The 24,779-nt window shown below is 37.5% G+C and overlaps 1 protein-coding gene across 1 annotated transcript; it reads left to right on the plus strand.

Moving 5' to 3' along the window:
• The first annotated feature begins 1,458 nt into the window (after positions 1-1,458).
• LOC124172484 lies at positions 1,459-24,779 on the plus strand. The gene is made up of 5 exons (XM_046551922.1): positions 1,459-3,087; positions 10,203-10,256; positions 11,770-11,898; positions 16,487-16,618; positions 24,597-24,779. Exons 1-5 carry the CDS (start codon positions 1,459-1,461, stop codon positions 24,777-24,779), a joined length of 2,127 nt encoding a protein of 708 aa, XP_046407878.1.

A 24,779-nucleotide genomic window follows, 5' to 3' on the forward strand; every position in this document is an offset into this window, starting at 1 on the left:
AAGTAACCCTTGCTTGTGTGACTAGGGAGACCAGATACCATGAGATGAAAAAGGAGGACAGCACCCTATTAAAAAAGAAATAAGAGGAAAAGTAGGCCCCTTGGAAAATAACATCAATTTTATAAGTTGGATCAATAAAATTAATTTACTCTATGAATTTATATATTTTTCTGTGGATCTAATTTTCTTAAGCATTTTATTTATTCGTATCATCCTGTTAGCTATTAACATATTGCACATTCAATGTGGATGTGATTTTCATGAAAGTCCTTAGAATTGGTCAATAAAATAAGAAAAAAAATCAGAGGGAGTTTTCCATAACATACCTTCCGTTCAAACACTGCTTTTTACAAATGGTGCACACGGTTTATAAGGGGGATTCTTGTTGAAGTTCATACGCACGGTGGAAGAACTTGGATTGGATAGTAATGACATACCAAGGCGGAGAGTGGACTCCTGGCCTGACTGGTAGAGCCTGTCAATTGATGTGCTCCACACTGAATGTTTTAAAACTAAGATAAGAAGAAATATTGCATTAATTTCATAATTTAGATATGTAAAAATTTATTAGATCTGTGATGATATATATATTTCGTCTACCTAATTTTCTCAAGCAATTTTTACATTTTTTACACCTAGCTGTTAACAGATTTTCAATACACGCAATCATAATTTTCAATTCGAAGTACAATTTCCCACTTTTCAAAAATCCACGTGGATATTGGACAAAAATCTGCACCGTACCCACTGGCAGGTGTTCTATGAATAAAAATACCCGCTGGATCCTCCCGACATCAAGGTGCAAAAGGGTTAAAAAGAAAGGATGAATGGAGGAAAAGCAGGACACTTGAAACTTGCTATGCCGAGCACATGGCTACTGGGACCGCCTTGTCAAGGAAGCCATTCAGATCCGCGTCAACCGCAACAACTTCAACAGGGACACTGGTTTCCAAATCAGCAATGCTTGGAGACCAATAATGAAGTCTATTATATACGACAAAAATGGCGGGAAAACCTCAACAAGCGTGAACCAATCAGGTTACACCTGAACTCGGATGGAGTGTATATATACTGAAAATTTTTTAAGAACGGCATTCAGAAGATCCCCTGAGGATGATCAGCAAGTCGCAGATAGAAACGTCGGGAGACATGGACGACATCAACCGGTGGAAAACCCGAGAAACCTTTCTGCAACTGATACGCCGGGAAAATCTAAGATCATACATAACTCACCTCTACGGGGAGGAGACACATCGCAGCGTCCGTAAACTTTCGGACCTACGCAAGGAGAAGGCAAAACTATTATGCAGTCTTGCTTTTCTTCTGAAATGCCGCGACGAAGAGGCTATTCCAACTTTTGCCAAGGTGAAATCCTCGCTTAAATCGACGAAAGTAGATCGAATTCTCCAACGGACCAGCCTTGCCCTGCTCAGAGAACAAATACAGAACAAACGACGGATGCTGGATCACAACGCCAAAACTTTGAGAGATCTTCACCTACGCCTCTCTACCATTCTTTCACAGATTGACTGGGAGCATGTTGATCGGGCCACCGCAGCCTTGGGTGATTCATTGCATAACCGTGACACGGAGAGACTGAAGCAGAAGTTCGAGCGTCTACCTAGGAAAAATAAACCTAACACGAAACCAGATCGCCACCGCTTGGTAATAAATCTCACCGACGAGAGGATAGACGAAGACACCTTATCTGTTCTCTCCAAGGGCCTGAACTTTGCACCGGCACCACGATCAATACCATTCAGCGACATCATCGGTGGAGTGGAGCAAGCAGTACGAAAACTACCCAATGACGCCGCAGAAGATATAAGAGCAGAGATATCTATGACTTTGAAGAAAGCTGTGCCGCCCAAGTCCAACATCAGTTTTAAAGAAAGAGCTGCTCTGCGATCCTTACGGAAAAATACTGCAGTAACCATCTTACCAGCCGACAAGGGCAACGCTACCGTACTCATGAAAACATTGGATTATCAAGAGAAGATGAAGGAGTTACTCACAAACAACTCATACAAGAGAATTCCACGAGACCCCACGGACTCTATTAGCAGAAAGACTATTAAGCTCATCAAAGAAGCGGGAATTCCACTGGAGACAGCGAGGCACCTTCGAGCAGAGGCACCGGTACCTCCCAGAATCTACGGATTACCGAAGATCCATAAGGAAGGAGTTCCACTTAGACCAATCGTGAGCGCCATAAGTTCGCCAACCTATAATCTGGCAAAATATCTAACCGGCATTCTTGCACCACATGTGGGTGTAAGTGAACATCATGTGAAGAACTCACTGGAATTCGTCGAGACCATCAAAGAGATCCGAGTGGACACGACTGACATCCTTGTCAGCCTGGACGTGGTGTCATTGTTTACCTGTGTACCATTGGCTGACACGATGCGGCTCTTAGCAGAAAGATTCGACTCTGACACAGTCAAGCTCTTCCATCATGTGCTGACTTCGACCTATTTCTCATTCGATGGACAATTCTACGAGCAGACAGAGGGTGTAGCCATGGGTTCGCCGCTATCCCCAGCAATTGCGAATTTTTACATGGAAAACTTTGAAAAACAGGCTCTCAACTCAGCTCCACTGAAACCCAAATGCTTTTTTAGATATGTGGACGACACGTTCCTGATCTGGCCACACGGAAAAGACGCCCTGGACCTGTTCTTCGCCCACATGAATAGTCAGCATCCGAGCATCAAATTCACCATGGAAAAAGAGACAAATGGCCAACTCCCGTTCCTCGACATTCTAATCCAGAAAAAGAAAGATGGAAGCCTGGGACACAGCATATACAGGAAAGCGACTCACACCGACCTATATCTCAACAATCAGAGTCATCACCACCCATCACAGAAGCAAGCTGTGTTGTCTACTCTATTGCACAGAGCGAAGAAGATTCCCGATAACGAGAGCATCCAGAATGAGATAAAGCACCTGCAGATTACGTTTCGGAAAAATGGCTATAGCAAACATCAGATTTCTGAGGCCCTAAAAAGGACCTTTAACAAGCCCATTGGCGGCATAAGAGAGCCGCAAGAAGAGCCGACCGCGAAAGCCTTTCTTCCCTATGTCTCCACAATATCCGGAAAGATACAACACATTCTAGGCAGATACAATATTAAGACAATTCATTTACCACCTCCAAAGCTCAGGGATCAACTGGTGAGAGTAAAGGATCCCCTCGGACTGAAGACACCAGGAGTCTACGAAATTCCATGCGAGTGCGGAAAGAAATACATTGGAGAGACCAGTCGGACTATTGAAACCAGAACGAAGGAACATCAGAGGTACTTACGGCTGGCCCAACCGGAAAAGTCTGCAGTGGCGGAGCATAGCATCAATGAAGATCATGCCATACAATGGAAGGAGACGAAACTGCTATGCCGAGCACATGGCTACTGGGACCGCCTTGTCAAGGAAGCCATTCAGATCCGCGTCAACCGCAACAACTTCAACAGGGACACTGGTTTCCAAATCAGCAATGCTTGGAGACCAATAATGAAGTCTATTATATACGACAAAAATGGCGGGAAAACCTCAACAAGCGTGAACCAATCAGGTTACACCTGAACTCGGATGGAGTGTATATATACTGAAAATTTTTTAAGAACGGCATTCAGAAGATCCCCTGAGGATGATCAGCAAGTCGCAGATCGAAACGTCGGAAGACATGGACGATATCAACCGGTGGAAAACCTGAGAAACCTTTCTGCACACATTTAATGAAACATAAAATTAAAAAAATGTATAAAGAATTGCTCATTAATGACCAAAATATATAGGAAGATACAATAATATAAATGTTTAGTTATAAAAGTATTCTTGTTGTAGAATTTTTAACATTGAGGTCACATCTGAATTGACATGGGGTCATTCCATTTGAAATGAACCAGGTCATGACACCCACCGACTCGGATTTTCATGAAACTTATGGTGATCGTACATCCTGGTATAATTAGATATTGTACACAATTTTATCCTCCAATTGTCAATTTTTAATGAAATATGAGCAGTTGAACCTTTGGCGTGACCCGTAAAGTGCCGCAACATGCAACACATTGTGATTTTTATTTTCATCCATAATTCCATTCCTGTGAGATGAAAAGCCATTATTATTTTCTATAGCTAAGTGGTCTATAATGATCCCACGACTATCTTAAATATTCAGTACATGAAGTAATTCAGCTGCAAAAAAACGAAGTGTACAAAAAAATCTCGCTTGTAACATTTTAAATTGTCAGCATCCCCAGGAAAAGGCCATGCGAATACAGACACATGGTTCAGTTAAAAGTAATCATTAATGTATGAGCAAAGATCCTGATGAAAAAAAGTCGCGAGTCTGACGTTCCTTTTATTAAAAAAATACTCATTCATGGTCACGATAAAAAAATGGCTCTTTTTCAAGTCACATAGAATTTACACAATTCAGAGGAGAAATAAGCTTATACTCATGATTAAACAATATTGGAGCTTGCATTATCTCACTATAGTGTATGCTCCTGGTTCTTAGAGTAGGAAACACAAAGGCAATCATGTGAATGTACTTCCCAACGTACTGCTAATTTTTTGCTTTCAGGACTATTCCTACCAAGCTATTTCATACAAGGGTATGAAGTAACTGAATAGTATGGCATAAAAGGCAGAGGAGAGCTATCAGAAAGTTTTCTCCAATTTCAGTCCAAGTGAAGTTAATTCAATTCTCATTCATATGGTGCTGCCTTAGTGATATTGTGTGTTGAATTTCAGACTAAGCAACTGGTGTGTGTGATTGATAGCCAGACTTAATTGTAACATGTCTTATTCGTGTTGAGGTATGTCTTGCCATGTCAGAGATAGCATTGTCCAGTGTTGGCAAAGAACTCTGTTCTGAATTTCACCAAAAGAGCTACACAAACACAGCCCAAACTTTTGTTTTCAAATAACTACCAGAAGTGGACAGAGAATTCATTGCCCTGCGGTGCAATATTCCTATTTCATCACTGTTGACTGTGTGCTCTCATCATCTTCATTGCTACTTAAAGTGAGTGTTATCAGCTCAAATGCTGTACCCCTTTGCCTATCATAAAGGTCCTGTTAGGAAATATCTGAGGACCATATCTCTAAAAAAAAGGAAGTCCGTGAGAGCAGCAGGCATCATGGTGAAGCCTAGAGAAAATTTGCTGTATGTGTGACATTAGGATTTCCAAAATTTGCAAAAGTGATATTGTTTCCAATGGCATTGACGAAAGCGATGAAGAACTTACATCAGTTAAGTCTGGGTAAAAGGTCATAGAAAATAAGATGAAGGAAACTGCAGCTTGGAGGCTTTAAAGTGCTCTCCTTTGAAATTACATTCTTTGTCTTTTCATAGTAGACACTCATATGGAAAAGGATATATAACATTGGCTAAGCATTACCTTGTTTATATAGTGTCTGATGCATTGAAATTAGTGAATCCATCCTGGAAAATGTAAGTTGTGATGAAGATGAGGGTGACAGTCAACTGGTCAAGCAAAAGGCAGCCAACCTGGATGACCTTCTGACTAAAATAAAGAATAAATTGCCGACAGTTAGCTGGCAGGGTAAAATTCAAATGTTGACCCTGGCCCCCTTATCTTGGTCTAGGAAAAGGATTATAAGTGAATTTCATGTTTCAGGCTACACTAAGAGACAAGTAAAATAGTTAATTGATGATGAGGGAATACCTGCTATGCCATCATCATGTGCTGGGAAACCACTTCCTATCTCCTCGGTAGAGCTGGTGAAAAATTTTTACGAGCTTGACTGGAATTCTATACAGATTCCTAGAGCCAAAGATAAAGTTAATGTGGGTAAGAGCAGTACCCACAAGAAAAAATTGGGTTCTCCAAATTTTGTTTACTTCATTCAAAATGGTGTGTGATAGATGGTGCTTCTGGGACTCACTCAGTTTGTGTTTGTGTTATATATCAAAATGTGAAACTGCTAATTAGCGCTTTGCAATTGAAGGAAATTTATAAGGAGTTGATGGATATCATCATCTGTGACAAAAACAATGCAGATTTTATGCTAAGAAAATGTTCTTACTGTCAAGTTAAAGGCCAAAGCCTAAGATAAAGGCTAAATGGCCCAGGCTAAAGGATATCATCATTTCTGTATTTTGTGAATATACCCCTACTGATACAGTGAAATATAGTCAGTGAGTTTCCTCTGGTAGAATAGAACTTCAATTGTTTACATCATCCATTGATGAACTCTTGGAAATTCTATGCCTCAAAATGAATAAACTGATATCACATTGTTATGTCTCTAAAGAACAATCCTAGTTGTTCAAAATAAGCAAACAAACCCTCACCCGTGAAAAGACGGTTATCGTAATAGATTTTACTGAAAACTTTTTATTTTTAATTAAGGTTGAAGTTCAAAGTTATCACTGGACCAAACTAGCATGCACCCTACCCCTTGCTTGGTTTACCTGAAGAAAGATGGTACTCTCACTACCTCATCCCATTGTATCATATCTGATGACCTTTGTTATGGAAGAGCAACGTCACCTTATAAAATTTTAAAAGAGAACTTCACCTACGATCCAAGAGGTTCAGTACTTCACAGATGGATGTGCTGGGCAATGTAAAAACTACAAGTCTTTTATAAATTTGTGCCATCATTATAATGACTATGGAATGAATGCAACCCGGACTTTTTTCCGCAAGCCATGGAAAGTCTTCCTGTGATGGTTTAGGTGGTACCACTAAACGAATGACACAGCAAATAGCAAACAGTAGTGGGATGTATGAATTTTGTAGAGATAATATGAAAGACATCAACATCCATTACATTAAGTCTAGTGATGTGGCTTGGACACATAGTAAACCTCTGAAAGATCCACCAAGGCAAAAACAATTCCAGGCACAAGAAATATCCATAATTTTGTGCCTTTACCGGATGGAAAAGTCACTGCAAGGTTCACTGGCCTGGATCATGAGTTCAGAACGATATTTTATTTTGTTCTGAAATGGTGGGTTTCCCAGAAAATTTGGCTGTTTTTTCATATGCAGCTTGTATTTACAGCAAGCAGTGTGGTACATTGGACTGGTGGAAGCTGTCAACCATGAAGAAGGTGATGTTTCAGTTAAATTCATGACTCCTAAAGGGCCCTCACTATCATTATTCTCTTGGCCAGAGAGATATGTTTGCTGTGTGCCACTAGGACACAAATTTTGGGTGCTTAATTCTCCTGCAACCACAAGCTCTGGTATGTCATACTACTTCTTGAGGGAGGAAGTGGCCAACATTCAAAAAAATATTAAGACTGTGAAAAACACTAAGACATCTTAGAATGTGTTAAGCCAGTTAGAAAGAGGAGTTTCACTTTCAAATCAATTGATTAGGTTGTTAATTTAGTTTTACGGTTTTTACCTAAATTTCCAATGATGTAGAATGACTAGATGAAACATGGAAAGGGTGAAGTACCTGAGAAATTTCTCAATTCAAATGATTGGATGACGGTTCCTTTTTACATTTGATAATGTACATTCCTGTGATATCAATACATCTGGGTATGAAATATATCTGTTCTTTGGAAACAGATTAGAAGGAATGTAGACTATGATAGTGTACTATGGATCATGAAGGTTTTTTTAAATTAAAACTCCTTCTGCTCGAATAGTGCAGGTAGCACGAAATTAGCAGTAAGTTGAGAAGTACATTGACATGATTGCTTATGTGTTTACTACTCTATAAGCCGGTAGCATACGCTATAATGAGTTAATGCATGCTCCAATATTGTTTAAACATTAGTATTAGCTCATATATCCTCTAAATTTTGTTATTTCTATGTGCCTTGAAAAAGAGCAATTTTTTACCATGAACTTAAATGAGTATTTTTTTAATAAAAGGAACGTCAGACTCGCGACTTTTTTCATCAGGATCTTTGCTCATACATTAATGATTGCTTTTAACTGGACCATGAGTCTGTACTCGCATGGCCTTTCCCTGTGGATGCTGACAACGAAAAATGTTACAAGCGAGACTTTTTTGTACACTTCGTTTTTTTTGCAGCTGAATTACTTCATGCACTGAATATTTAAGATAGTCGTGGGATTATTATGGACCACTTAGCTATAGAAAATAATAATGGCTTTTCATCTCACAGGAATTGAATTATGGATGAAAATAAAAATCACAATGTGTTGCACGTTGCGGCACTTTACGGGTCACGCCAAAGGTTCAATTGCTCATATTTCATTAAAAATTGACAATTGGAGGCTAAAATTGTGTACAATATCTAATTATACCAGGATGTACGATCACCGCAAGTTTCATGAAAATCCGAGTCGGTGTGTGTCATTTGGTCAAAATATTGGTTGATTTTATATGGAATGATCCCATGTCCAAATTAATCCAAAAGTCTGTTCACTATATTTGTGACCGTGAGTTGCACAACATGAGGCAAAACGTCTGACCGCCCTCATCTCCTTAGGGAGATAGGTCAATATTAGCGTAATTACACCTCCATTCTTGTGAGAGAAATGTCACACATCCCATGGAGGAGTCTTATGGTGGACTATCTCAATTCTCCTTTCTAGCCTATTGTCTTTGCTACAGCATAGGTGAATCTCAAGCTTGCTCTCTTTTTCTTCAATCAATCTTCCTGCTTGACCTCAACATAAGAAGAAGCCAGAATCCTCATACAACATATTTATAAGCAAGGGAAGTACAATAAAGAACGGAATTCAACTTATTCATTTAGTAAAATCTAAAGTTTAGTTGAATCTAAAAAAAGACAACAATACAAATAATGTAAACATGAAGGAAACATGTTTCCCCTATGTTGAGCGAATGTGTCTCTCTCAACCAAAGGAAGTTTTGCAAGGTCCCTTCCACTCTCGCAGTTTCCTTATCGTTGTGTGAGTGCACATGCCTCAACTGAAGAAACCCTAGCAAAGTACCTTCATCCATAGCAAAAACTTCCTCTTAGCTGGGTGCTTGTAATGGATTTCCATTTAAGTTTCACTACTTTGAGAGTTTGACTTGTATGAATTCTTCCGTTCCAGTTAACCAACACAGTACTTGTTTTGTCCTGCCTCTTGATCCTTACGTTACGACCATAGGAGACTTTTCATGTTTCAGGATCGAAGCTGTAAGGCTCGCTTTACTGTTCTGTAGCAGAATCTGTCGTGTGTGCGAAGGTGCAGTCATAAAATTCGTCGTCTATAGCAGGGAAATGCTAGAATGCATTCAACAATCGGTGGGTGTAAGATGGCAAAATAGCCCCTGTTCTAATTTCCTTCATGCATTTGTGCAATTCCTAGCCATTTTAGAAATAAATGCCGTTCTAATCTGAGCCATTCCATGATGCGTGTAAAATGGCTATCAAAGATTTTGGATGTTTCCTATCATGAATCACTTGCATTTTTCTGTCTCTTTGTCTTGTCAACTACATAAATGCCCATAGATGTAAAACAGCCCACAAACAATTTAGTCAATCATCCAGAATGTGGAAATTTTACTGCTGGAGTGTAATATGCTTCTTTCCTGTCACTAAATTTCCTTAACATGACGTTTTTTGTAACATATCTATTGTTTTTGGTGAGAGATACCGATAGTAGATTCAAATAATTGATGAAAAGAATTTTTTCTTACATGGAACGTCTTGATGGGCTCATAAAAAGAATAAAAAGTATTAGAGTTATTGTTTAGAAATTGTTTAATAACTGACTTAAGGAGACAATGTCATCATAGAGAACTTCTGTCTCTAAATAGATTCACAGATAATGAGGGTTTTACTTCACTCCTTTGCTAACAACGAGAAAACACTAATCCCTCTGCCCCATATTGTGCCCTGGACAATTTCAATGCAACATATAATGCATTATAAATGGCAATGTAAATCAAGGTTCTACAGGATAGAATAATGTCTGAGTTGGAAGGGGAAGAATTTGCCCACTTCTACTGTGGATAGCACATAGAGAAGCATTCCACATTAAGGTGTGCAGAGTAAACTGGTCATGTCTGCCATTTCATTTTAGGTTGTCAATAAAATCTTGTGCAAACAAGATTTCAGCCAGCTTGAGTGGTCTCAGGTGAAAGAGGTTTTATTCTTATTATTTACATTTTTATTTTGCCCCCATTGATTGGCACCCAGCATTATCTTCTAGGTAACTGTCAAAGATGAGAATGAAGACCCTCTCAGTGAAGGTAATTATCCTGTGACGTACACACAGGATCCAGCTGGATATTCAAGTAATGCTTTAGACCCTTTGGCGGCTGACGACTTGGTAAGTTCTCGTTTGCTTTGTTAAGCACAGTTTTGCTACTACACATATTCAGTCCTCTATGTATAATTCGAATATCATTTAACAATACCTTTTCCCTTCCTTTATTAAATATGGAATAGGAATATGATCACAGGAATATTTCCTCCGTGGAATATTCCTGTAGCAGTTGTTAGAAAAGCAAAACCTTTACCCTAACTTTGTCAAATGTGAATAAATTAACTTGAGATGCGTAATAAGTCTTCTTTAGAACTTTCACAGTTAGTCATGTTAGTTGAAGAAAAGATTCTGTTGCCTTGCAAATTTTTGGGTGGCCCCAACGTTTCCTGACCGATTCTGGTTTCTTTTTCAAGAGAGATCATGGGAATCAAAATTCCGAAAAATTTTGGCCCGTTGGCCCAAAAGTTTTTTCGACTAACATAGACATGTGTCATTCTTGAAGAAATCATTCAAAATGAATGGTTTATTCTTTTGAACAGAATGGGGGCATAGAGCTACTCTAATCACTCACCATTGCTCACTGAACAATTGAGGACTCTGACATCATGGCATTTCCCATTTTTCTCAGCATAGAAACACCACACTCACTTCCAATCACCACATAACAGAAGGACGGATCATCTTCATAAGTCCTAAGATATCTTTGAGGCAACACTACTGTCCGCTAACTATTTCATTGGGACGTATTTCTTCTCTTTTACATCTTTTATAACTTTTACTATTTTTCCAGCAGTCCGTCTATAGCTGTTTTTATCAGGCCATCATGTCTCATTATGCGGTCAACTACTGGTGAAGTCATTTCAAATGTGAAAAACCTTTCATGGTGAATGATAAATCCTGTTGTGTTAGTTCTGGCTGGCTGTATTGCCACATAGTCAGGTGATGCAGTTTCTAGCCAATCCTACCAAACATGAATTGCTCCCAAAAAAGAATTTATATTAGGCATATAGCAACTGTTGCAGATGTGGATGTAGTGAGAACTATATGGAGTAAATGATAAGGGGGACTCAGGATTTGTCCTTCAGCATCTTTGGAAAGGGAATGTTGGATGTTGGCAAACCAGGGTGGTTGTCAAGAGGCATCAATTTCTTTCCATGAGGTGATTTTAATGGAACTTGTTATGTATTCATCTTTGATTGAAATAAAATATAATGATCACCTTTAATGGATGAAAACAACTTTTTTGTACTACGTCTGCACAAGTAGACAAAAAATCTTGGTTGCCAATGAATATGTCATGAGACCATGATTTCACAAATAATTGCTGATAAATTTGTTGTTCCTTTCTAGGAAGGGTTTCCTATGGCTAATTGAAAAGAGAGAGTAACTTAATGGGCCATATTTTGTTAGTCGATGGATTTCTCCCATCTTCCTATCTGAGGTCAGAATAGCTTTTCAGGGAATTTTGCAATTATGTATACACCCTATATTTGTTATTTTGGTTGTGATCTTTTTGCTTCTAATACCAATTGGTGTAAAACTGTATCAATGAAGTGTTAATTCTCTTTTTTCTCAGAGTGGCATGGTAAGATGTGGGTCTCCTTCTGTAAAAGCAGATCAGTTCAGTGATGATGGAGGTGGATATGCACACAATAATAGCACTAATGGGGCCACAACTGACCTCGTGTCCCAAGCCACTGATCAGGTAATCATAATAATAATAACAATAATAATTACAATATTTTAATTGGTCAGGTGATCTGTTTGGACAAACATAAGACATGTCAAGGAGTATATATGATACAAAAACAGTACTAATGAAGAAAGAAAAAAAATTTTATATGAAGAAATCGTCATAATTATGAATATAGTTTTTTGCACAAACAGTCGCAGTATACATGAACACAAAGGGGTGATGTAATATAGTTAATTTTTTGAAGTGGAGCGTGACATGCTGTGTAAGGAGACATTTTACCGAAGAGCTGCAGTATCCTTTTTTGAATTTTGAACGTTATTTTAGAAGTGGGTCTAGGGCCCCAGATGAGGATACTAAACATCATATTTTGGTAGAATTCACCATATTAAATTGACAATAATACATCAATGTCTAGTAGCCGTAACTTGCTACTCGTGTTTACTTAAAATAGTGATAGACTGAACGAATTGACGGGAATTTGTGCAGCTAACTCGAAAAACGGTCAACAAGGAAGCGTAGTGTATTGCATATACATATAATATACATATAGATATATATCTCATTGTCAGCCATCAGTGAGTTTTACCGGTCAAATTGTTTTGAAGAGACGATTTTTACGATCAATAGTACGTATTTAGCTGCTAGACATCAATTAATGGTTTTCCGATAGGATATACGACTTGAAAACTTTTTTTTTTCATAAAAATCAGGAAGAAATACTTAAAACCTCGATAAAGGTATCATAAAGCTTTTTCATACTGCATATATAATGCTTAAAAATAAACTCCAAGACATTTTTATTAAAGCACTCTACCGCTTGGTGTTAAGGTAGGTTTGCATGGAGCATTCACAAAGCATTCCAAAAGTCCCCCTTCCCTCCTAAATTCACAACTTCACCCTTTCCATGCTATCTAAAAATCCTATTCTCTCCTTTGTTTACCCAACATTCTATCCTCCATCTTGCTTAAAGTAATACACATTTAACCTTTTCGAGCCGAGCTCCTTCTGGGGAAGTTGCTTTTGGTTCTACGAAGGGTTTGAGATTTTCTTTTTCGCCCCGTATGGAGTTTTTTTTTCGGCTCGGGACTGACCAGGTAGTCGCTTCCTCCCCTTAATGACCTTTCCTAGTGGGGATAATCCTCGACCCTTTTCCCCGAGAGCAGCCCATCCCGGCGTACTTTTGCGGTCTGTTAATTGTTACCAGTGCAATTTTAATTTTTTTTATTGTAACTGTTGCATTAAATGTCAGTTCATCAATGTATTCCTTTCATTTTGCAATGCCTGTAGAACTTTTAAAAGAAGTTCTACGGTTAGTTTTAGGGTTTACAGCAAAACGGCATTATATCATAGACCAACAAATACTTTAAAGGGAAGGAAATCTTTCAATGTTCCTAGCCTACTTCTAAATATTTACGATTTATGATATTAACATAATTTAGATCCATGATGCCAAAATCCGCACTCCTCATTTGCGTCTGCTCTCCAGTTCTCTGAAAACATGAAAATGATACATTTAGAATTTTTTTAGAAGAATATTTTCCTGAAAAATTCTCATAAAACTACTTGAATCATACAAATTTGTTGTTTGAAATGGCTAAATATTATTTTAAAGCAAATTTGCTGTTATAAATATAAATTCATATTACGCACGAAATAAAAAAATACAAAACACTGTTTCTAGAATAAATTTCCCATCCTTCTTTTGCATCCGAGCTTTGGACCGGCAATGGCGAAGTTAGCCTAGTCGGTAGATCTTGCTGTGATCTTCTTCCTTTAGCCATTCTGTTTTGCCTGAGGTATGTTTCCAAAATCTCCCGAATAAGGTTGACCTGGAACTTTTCTATCGGTATCCTTTTTTTGTGACAGCCTTATAAAGACAATGCGCATTCAGCACTGACGCATCCAGCATGTGAAAAATAGTTTTTTATACCACTTGACTGTCGAGAACGTAAGCAAAACTAACAAAAGCAAAACGAAAGGCACTTCAAGAAAAAAATCCTGGCTGTATAATTCCAAGAAAAAATGTCATTCCACCAAAACATCATTTGAAAAAAAATCCTTGCAGGAGGAGGAAGGGGAATGCATACAGAACATTTACGGTTAAATTTGAATATATGCCAAGAAAATTTTGAAAAGAAAATGAGCTTTTCCGAGAAGAGTGAGGTTATTATCTTCCACGCACATATTTCCGTAGGAGAATACTTACACCAATATACTCTTGGGTCTTCCAGTTTGGAGGATGATAAGTTTTTCCTAGAAAACATTAATGCGCTAATGTGTCCTGAAATAAGCCCATGAGGGACACAAAGCAGACCACCTGGATCCTGACCAGAGAAGCAAGATATGAGAGTAATTACCTAGGTGGTGCAGTTCTCTTTCATTCATGGTATGGGCTGCATCGCACAGCAGGGTTCCACAGAAACCATCCCTGGTATAGGTAGCGGAATGCGTACAGATAATTAACGGCTAAATTTGAATACACAGCAAGAAAATTTTGAAAAGAAAATGAGATATTCCGAGAAGAGTGAGGTTATCACCTTCCAAGTACATATTTCAGTAGGAGAATACTTACACCAATATACTCTTGGGTCTTCCAGTTGGAGGATAATAAGTTTTTCCAAGAAAACATTAATGCGCTAATGTGTCCCGAACAAACTCTGTGAGGTGCAACCTGACCAGAGATCCAAGATATGAGAGTAACTACCTGGGTAGAGCAGTTGTCTTTCCTGCAATGGTATGGAATGCTTCTCACAACATGTGTCTACGTAAAACATTCCTTATCATACATTATCGTACATTAAATTTACGAAATTCTAGGATATGCATTAATTAGTATTTATAGCGAAATTCGTTTAAAATACCTTTGTATTCAAGAGTTGGTAAGAGGTTATTAAAAATATTCGCTGTAATTTTGGCTCACGACAAAGAAATGAGAGAATCATATTTTATTACATTACGAGGGTTTTTTTTCATAGAAGTTAAATCAAATATTCTATTGAATTTCACTGCAAATGTACCTAACAAAATAACGTATATTTTTAGATGTAAATCATTACAATATCGCTCCTACAAACTTGCTAGTGAGTTATAAAAATAACAATTAAACATCTAACCTTAGCATCTCCAAAAATTGTTCTAGGTGATGATCAACTCCGTTAATATGAACGCTAGAATTCCGTTTAAAATTTGGAACCAATCAGCAGAACATACAGTATGTAATTCCTGGCATTGATTTTCAATAAATGCAAAATGAACGTTTTTAGTTATTTTAACTTATAAACAAATAAGTGACCATTAGCACCTTCCTTGAGTGGGTCACTAAGTGCCGGGATAGGCCGAGATAATCCCCATGCGGACAATAGGAAAGGGTCGGACCTCTCACGCTGAGAGACTCTAATGGTGGTTGGGACCCACTTAGCATGCTTGACCGCAAAATCGTGAAAACACGGCCTTTGGCCTTTTGCTTCGAAAACGTCAAGCTATGATAATCCGGCCTTCCTTCTTTAGCATCAGAAAATTCAGGCCGTGAAATCACGCCCTGCGTAGGGAAGAGGTTAATACAGTTACTCCCTGTGAAGCACCATTAAAAAAGCACCAAATATCGAAATGTAATGAATATAGCATGTTTATGATCGTTTTAGGCTTACTTTTTGTATGTTAAGAGGGAGGTATGATACCCACTGTAATTAAGGTTAGATTGGCAGTGGAATGAGCTGAAATTGCTATTATTGTTTGCATGCTATGAATTGCTCCTTTATACTCCAAAGCTATTTATTGCCTGGCTCACTACAGAATTAAAAACTGCTATACCGACACATGGAATTACAACCCCTTGGATTATTATAGTAACCTTTGTTAGATGAAAGAATGCTAGGGTAATAGTCATATAAAGCAGGGACTATGATTATCATCCGCAAAATGCAGAATAATTTTAAAAGGCTACTATGCAAATTCAAGGTTGGTAATAAATCCAGGCATTGCAGTAGGATGAGCTAACAGTATGATGAACTCTTGGCATGTGAGTAAACACATCTCATCCATCTCAGCAAAGCATGCTTTGTATTTTTTTCTGTACTCTTTTGAGCGATTTGCCCATACTTGAATTTTATGTGATTCTGTATTTTAAAAGACTTAAGAATTTTCATCATGATGTAAAACATCTAGCAGATACAATCCTCGTAATACAAATGCATTTTTCAAGTGTGTAAGATAACTCAATGTGAAGGGCAACAGTATTTTGAAGCATTTAAAATTAAACCAAAGTCTCAGTCACACTTTCAAGCGTTAGAAAAATTTTTATTCACTCATGAGTTGCATTTTTTTACCGGATACTAATCCTGCATTTTCTTGAGAAGATGAGTTATTTCCTTTTTTGAGCATTGTCGTACATTATAATTATAGTACAATTTAGTGCACATAAATGTAACAAACAAGGTGTACATGTGAATATTAACTGGTGAATTTTTTGAGGTGGTGTGTAGATTCTTATCAATGCTATATTTGGGAGTCTTTATTTTTTGACGAACTAATGAAGCTATTTCTATATGTATATCTGCATCTCTGTCGATAATGATGCTGACATTGGACTCATATGCAGGCACAGACCTCAATATCTTCCCATGGTGAGGAGGTGGATGCTGAAGGCACTGGAGCCATCGAGATAGACCTTGACTCTGTGCTGGTTTTGGCCAAAGAAGAACAATCCCCCAAGGAGACTGATGCCACTGAGGTATGCATGAAATTCACATTCAATTAAATTAATGGATGAAAGTGATGTTTGGGAGAAATCCTGAATTTTAAATGCTGTGGCCAAAAATGGCCAAACATATTTTAACATATGCCGTTTAGCATGTTTCATGGGTAACTTTAACTTGGTGTGCACGAAGGAAGGAGAGCTGATGCAATATCATGTGTGAGTATGAGTGTGAGTCTGAATGGAGTGTAAAGTGTTTCCCCCTTCCCCCACGATTCCTCGCTTTCCTGATTTTTGGGTTTTTTCCGTGTTGTGTGCGTGGCAAGTGAAAGGTCCTCACTTTTCCCCATCCCCTCCTTCCAAACAACACCTGTGAGCAGCAAATGGAGAGTGGTGGAATCTGCAACCTCTCCCTCTACGAAATGAGAACATGTTTAGGCACACCCCCTACCCATGGTGAGGATTCAAAGAAAACCCACTACTTCCAGGGTTTCCCCCACCTACTACAATCCCAGAATATTAACCCTCTCTAGGTTGTAAAACCCAGACAAATATCAGCTGGAGAAGACACATTTACGCCGGCTTCGTATTGTGGCCGAATTCTATGCTGGAGAGCTGAAGGCATCCTGCCTGTCATGTGGGGGTTAAGTAGGGAACAGAATGGTGGAGGTTAGATTGAGAAGAGAAGAATGGTGAAGAAGAGGAAATAGAAGAACAGAAGGGTGGATTTCCTGTGCCAAGAGGAATAAAGTCAACCCACGATGCCCATAAATAAATATTCTCTCAGCCCACGGTGAATGAAGATTAAGCGACCCTGACTGGAGCCAGCCAAGAAGGTCATACCCATCTATGACCAAGAGTGGATAAGGAGAACTGTTATCCCGCATTACGTCCCCCCCCATCCCCCAAGGTAAAAATTTACGAAGAATTCCTTTATATACCCCGATCAAGAATAGAAGAACTAATTGTGAAGAGTTCCCGTTGCCCTGCAAAATTTTTCCCTTGTAGTTTTTTAATTCATTTGGGCCTCCTGTTTTCCCGTGACTGAGTATACTTTAGTATTTTGGACAGAATGTATTATTGGATAGTTTTTGGATTAGTGTTGATGTGGTCATTTCATTTGTTTTTGTATTCACGCCAGAGAATCACAAGAAGTGAAGATTCTTGTGTCATTTTTTAATTATTTTCTGGATGTCATTTGTTTTGCGTAAATTTGATTGATTTTGGTTTCTTTTCACGTGCCAGTATTGTGTTTTAAGTTAAGGTAATTGGGTGATAATTTCATGCATTTGTGTGTATTATTCCTTGTTTTATTGCATTTAATTTTTTGTTGAATTCATAATCTGTGTAGTAAGCACTCGTTCTTTTGTGCACGCCAGCAAGTCATCAGCAAAGAGCCCTCCCTCAACAGGACCATGCCCTTCCCCCCCTTTCTTCCCATCCCCCTTTTGACCCAATCCACGGTACATGACCACGTCCTCCCAAAGGAATCATCCCACTCCCTTTTCTTCCCCCCACGTCACGTCCTCATGTGAATGGTGGTGTTATGGTATTGTTTTCTTAAAAACTCTCATTTTATATGTTTAAATTATGGTTTAAAATGAAAATTTTTTTACAAAGTTAGTACTTGAATGTTTTATTTTATATGGGATTGAGTTAATCTTATTATTGGATTACTCGACCCCAAACTGTAATGCCCATAATAACTACCATTTGAAGGGAGTTTGGGTTCAAGTAGGGTGACTGTTATTGCAATGAATAATTTTTTATCATCCTGTAGGTTTCAAAATATAAATTATATAGACAAGTTATTGTAAAAACATAATTTTAAAATTTCAATTTCTAAAAAGCACTTGAAACATTACTACCAGCAAGTCTGTAAACAAATTGGTGAAACAAAATTAGATTTGTGTATGGCAATGTTTAGAGTCCAGTGAAAGAAAATATACTTTTTATTGGTTTAGGGGCTCTATTTCTATTTCTCCAATGGGTCTAGCTGGTTAAGATGGTGAAAAATGCCCCTTGATATTTCGAAAAATAAAAAATATACACTTATATTGCACCCAAAATTATGTATTTCCCCAAAGTTGCAGGCCTTTACAATGGATAATAACCCCAAACAAATGGAAACACTGTTTATTGTTTTTTAACCTTATCCGCAGTTTTTATTTTTGTAAAATCGTTTCCTTGATTTTAAAATGTAAATTCAGGAATCTTGTTGTTTTTCAAAAATTTTTGACTGAAATCTAAACTTTTGCATAAGTTTCATTTCTCAACGTTAAATTAAAAAATTTAGGAAAAAATAGACACGCCAAAAAATATATATGCTGTTACAACTTTAAAATACATTCCATTTTTTTTTCAAAATTTTGAAATTGGTGAAACAGCCAAAAAAACGAATACCTGGTTTGTGCCATTTGCATCTATGTATTCCACGAGGATATTTGATTTGATTGTTGAGAGCAACGATTGTTGATCAGTTTCTTATATTATTGATTAAGAATAAAAATTTACATAAACAACACCTATCACACTAAAATTAATCTTAACCCTTTCGCGCCGGGCCTTCGTTGAGGGAAATTCTTCCTCAATACGAGTCTCTTGAAAGTTTTCCTTACTCCCCTGCACGAAGCTTTTTTGCATCGACTGTGGGCAGTGGTTCCCTCCCTAATCATTTTTGGACCCAACTCAGTGGGGCGCCGATCCCTTTCCTCGGCCTCTGTCCCAGACCCTAGAGGGATTAAAAGCCCCTTCCCAGGACGAGTCGGCGGTCAACTGGCTAAAATATTAGTGCAAAATATATGCAAATATTTGTTGTTCGCATCGATTTTTTACATTCAAAATGAATTTTGTGTTTCTTTTCTGAGTGTGCAGAAATTTCAAACGAAGTTCTAACGTTAATTTAGACGGATTTATTATATTTACTAGTTGGTCTATAATTCCGTTGATATTAACGTTAGAATTTTGTTTGAAATTTCCATGTGGTCAACAAAAAAATAAGAATTCATTTATGGCAATAGATATGAAAGGTTAGCAACAAATATAGTTTTGGAAAACACACTGCAAATAACAGTAGTTGACCGCATGGAGAGGATAAGAAAGGGTCGACCTAAGCGGCCGAAGATGGGACTGGGCTCGCGCTTAGGCGGATCATGAGGGAACACGCGTCGGTGGGTCTACTGTGTCCGCTATGGTCACTTTTTTCGACCTGTGCCGTACAGGCGTGGCATTCGTTGCTTAGGTTAGGAAAATTAACGCCGCACAGGTGTTCGTGGAAAAAAATCCTTGCCGCACAGGTGTGGCATTCGGCGCGATAGGGTTAATCATTGTTTATAACCATACTGTTAAGCTTTAATTTCCTAAGTACTGCGCGAATATGACAAAAGCGGTGATAATTGGTGTATCATCTTTTTGAATATGCATAACTGCCGTTTTACATGGGGATAACCATTGAGCAGGTTATCATTAAAAACATTTGTTGAAATTGCGGGAACCTGAGCTTGCAATTTTTCAAAATATCTGGGGGCACTTTTCACAATCTTAACCTGCTAGACCCTTTGTATGGCAAGACATCATTGATTTTGGTCCACCTCCAAGCTTAGATCATTAAGTTAACTTTATCACCTTGTCTCTTATACTCTATCTAGGTGACATATGAGTATTTCTTCCACGTAGTGGGTAGTGTCACAAGCTCTCCTCTCTTATCTTGCAGTCCTTGAAGAAATGCATTCTTAATCATAGACAAGTCTGCATTGGCTTTGGATTTTTCTTGATTTGGCAAATGGCTTGTAATATGATTGTCTTCTATAAGCACTATTACGACTTTCTTTCGGCCTGCCTATTGGTGGCTTTCCAAAACAACTTGCTACAGCATTGAGGACTGATTCTTTGGAAGAACCAATCATTTTACTTGAATGAACTATTTCCAATGGTGAATGTTGCCCTTCCACTAAATTTGAGCGCCAAAAGTACACCACATCCTGTGCTTGAGTAAAGTGGGATGAATTAATGGGGAAGAAAAATTATGTGTACATTACAGAATTGAATTACATTGATTATGAGGTGTGAAGTAAGATTGTCTCCAAATACCACCTTCTTCCCGTCTTGTTTATTTAGAGTTAGAAACAGGAATTGTGGCCCAGTCCTTAAAAATTTCAACTTAAAAGAAATTGTCGGTGGAGAACTTGAGTGCAAACTCGTCATACACTGAGGAACAATGAAAGAGGTAGTAAATTACTTGAGCCCAAGGCATAGAGTAGATATATCCCTACTCCGTGCCCAATGGGCTCAAGTGACCTTAGTTTTTGGATAATGTGTACGAGTTATACTTCACATCATACTGTACAGTTAATGAGTTAGTTAGGGCATAAAAAGGCCTCAATTTCCTTCGGCAACAGACGTCATATGAAGTACATGCAATCATATCCAGTTTAAAACCATTCCTGATGTGTTTACTGATGAAATTTTGCTGAATGAAATAATAAACAAACTCATGTGATAGTTAATTAACCACTACTGCTCTCGGTGGTGTCTTTCCAAACCTCCTAGACTCGATCTATAGTCTACGTACTGCCTATGCCTACCAGCAAAGCACTGAACTAGACAGCTTTGCTGATGTTGAGAGCACACAGAGAACTAAACTTCATTTTTCAGTTTTTGGATTCAAATTAGACAACAAGGCTCAAGTAGCCAACACTTATGATATCCTAAATGACTGAACTTGCATATACTTTCTACTTAGGTTTTTTAGTTACCCAATCGATTCAAACTTGCTACTTTATTTTATACTATTAAACTTCTTATGCTATGTACGTAAAAGAATATTCAGAGGAGAATAATGCTGCTGAGGTATGAATGAAATTTACATAACTCAATTTAATTTTTTGATGAAAATGATGTTTGGGGGAGATCCTGAATTTGAAGTATTTTTAATGATTGAACTTATTATATACTTTCTACACAGGTTTTTAAGTAGCCCAATCGATTCAAACTTGCCGACACTGTCCTATACTGTTAAACTTCTTATAATTTGTACCAATTTTCATGTATCTTCTTCTTCTGCATATGCTCAAAGGATACTTCTTGGAACAGCTCATCACCATTGCCCAAGTGCATGGGCAGCTAACTTGACATGGTGAGAAAGTACTCATGTCCTGCGATTACACAGCAGTGTACAACAAGAGACCCTTTCATATGGCCACTAAAGTAAAGAACCTTTTGCCTCTGAGCTTCATATATGCTCCTTTGAGAAATGTTTTCAAGTATAAAATGACGCTTCTTTGTGTGGTTTAAGTTTCTTCAGCCTAAATGAGTTCTTTGTGGTGCATTCATATCACAAGACAAGTTGATTGTTTCTTTTTGTTGTTGCATGCATGCATTGCATTTGACTTATGTTCTACTAAGTAAAATCTTGGGACCTATAAATCATGTCCGATGATGGTATTGCATTAAATCAAGGTAAATATTAATTTAATGAATAGTAGTGGCTGAAATTTGGTGGAAACCCTTTATGGTAACAATAATAATAATAATAATAATAATAATAATAATAAAAAAAGGAATATTTCAAGGGGATTCACTGAGCCCATTATGGTTCTGCCTAGCTGTCAACCCATTATCAAATATATTAAATTCAACAAAATATGGATTCAAATTAAAAATTGATAGAAATCAGACACATATGATTAATCATCTGTTCTACATGGATGATCTAAAGCTATATGCCCACAATCAGAAGGAGTTAAATTATATGTTGAAATTAACGGAGAGCTTTAGTAATGACATATGTATGAAGTTTGGAATAGATAAATGCAGAAAATTAGAAATTAATAAAGGGAGATACGTTAAAGGGCAAGATATTCTTTTAGATAGCGGAAAAATCGAAAACATGGAAGAACATGAAAAATATAAATATCTTGGCATACTGCAGAACACTCAAATCCCACAGAAAGAAATTAAGGAAAAAGTCACAAGAGAATATAAAAATAGGCTTCAACTTATACTTAAAACGCAGTTAAATAGCAGGAATACAACAAAAGCCATAAATACATTTGCTGTTCCAACTTTAACGTATACATTTGGTGTAATTCATTGGACTAATACGGATTTAGAAGACCTAGATAGATTGACAAGGAAAGCATTAACAAATTACAAATCACATCATCCAAATGCTGCTGTCGAAAGGTTATACATTAAAAGAAAAAATGGTGGTAGAGGTTTAATACGCATTAAGAGCCTACATTACAGAATTATAGATAAATTTCGAAATTACTTTTTCCAGAAAGGCGAGACGACTAACCTCTATAAGTCAGTCGTAAAAAATGATGATAAAGCAACACCACTCCAGCTTAATGTCAGAGACAATTCAATAGATGAAGAAAAAATAGAGGAGCTAGAAGACACATGGAGAAGCAAGCAAGTACATGGCATACATCACAAATTTCTTCATCAGGAATGCGTAGACACCTCACTATCAAATGCCTGGTTACAAAGAGGTGAGCTATATAAGAAAACGGAGGGGACAATGGTAGCCATTCAGGACAGAGTAATTGGTACGAAGAATTATAGGAAATATATAATCAAAGACGGAAGCGTATTAAATGATTTATGTCGCAAATGTAATGCAAAGAGTGAGACGATAGAACACATAATTAGCGAATGTACGAATCTAGTAGGTAATGAATACACCAAAAGACACAATAATGTATGCAAAATTATTTATTTAGAAATAGCGTATGTTACCGGATTAAAAGTGGATCATGAACCATATTACCTTTTCACCCCTGTTACAGTGCTAGAAAATGAAAATTACAAATTATACTGGGACAACACAATTTACACAGACAAACCTGTCCAGCATAACAGACCGGACATAATCTGGATTAAAAAAAAAGAAAAGCAGACCTTTATAATTGAAATAGCAGTTCCGGCTGACCACAACCTTAAGAAGAAATACGAGGAAAAGAAACAAAAATATCAAGACCTCGCAAGGCAAATAAAAACTATCTGGAAACAGGACGTGGTCACCATCATCCCCATAGTAATATCATCAACAGGAATAATACATTCATCACTCAATTTTGGAATTGAAAAATTAAAAATTAAAAGAAACACAATATATAACATTCAAAAATCTGTAGTACTGGATACATGTAGAACAGTTAGATTGTTTTTAAATGAATTGTAACTTGAGGCAGCGTCTTGGCAAGGCCCGACGCTGGCAGACCTCCAAGTAAATCTTGTGGAATAAAGAATAATAATAATAAAATGCCTTTATTCGGGCGACGTTGAGACTGAAAATTCCCCTCTTCCACCTGGGAGATGAATAAATAAAAACATAGTGTCCCAAGGATGAAAGTAGCACATTTAGCGAAAATCATCCTCATAAAGTCAGATGCACCACATCCAGTGGTAAGTGAAGATTGTTGACTCCTGGAATTTTGCACATATCAAAAGTTTTTTCTTCAGTGGCAAGCACTACAAATACGTAGATAGCCTAGCTATGGGGTCACCTGTCCTAGCCGAAATTTATATGAATAATTTAGAAAAACTTCAGTTCTGTGTTATATGTCCTTACTAAAGAAAGCATAAAATGGTATCGAAATGTAGACAATATTTTGTTAGTGACAGGGTATGTCATGATAGTTAAGGCGATTTTTGAGTGTGCTCAATTCTCATAATAAATGCATTCATTAATAAATAAATTATTACAATTTTAGTATGGAATTCGAGAAGGAAGGCATACTATGGAATGTAATGATTGTCAACCACAGATTCAATTTGCTGTTAATGATTTATATTGTTTTCAAAGTGTGGAAAATCAGATTTCCTTACATTTGCTGTCATTAATAGAGAATGCATATTTTTTCATAAATATAATTACTTTACTTCTTGTTCACATGGTAAATATAAGCTAATATGTGAGTTTACATGGTTTTAAGAATTGGTTGTCTTCAATCACCTGCTAAGATAGTTCCAATTAACTGTCCGTTCATACTTAAATGATTACTTTCAGCCTACTTCTACGGAGAATGGAGAGCTGATTCAGAATAAGGCAATGGCCATGGAGTATATGACGGAGGCAGTGGGTGAGTGCTCTTCAGTGCTTGAAAATGACTCTTCACAGAAAACACTTGTAACTGATTCTGACTTTTCAAATGCCCCAAAACTGGATCTCAGATTCAGTCAAATTTTGTGA

This window comes from Ischnura elegans (genome assembly GCF_921293095.1).
Source record: "Ischnura elegans chromosome 13 unlocalized genomic scaffold, ioIscEleg1.1 SUPER_13_unloc_1, whole genome shotgun sequence".
NCBI lineage: Eukaryota > Metazoa > Arthropoda > Insecta > Odonata > Coenagrionidae > Ischnura > Ischnura elegans.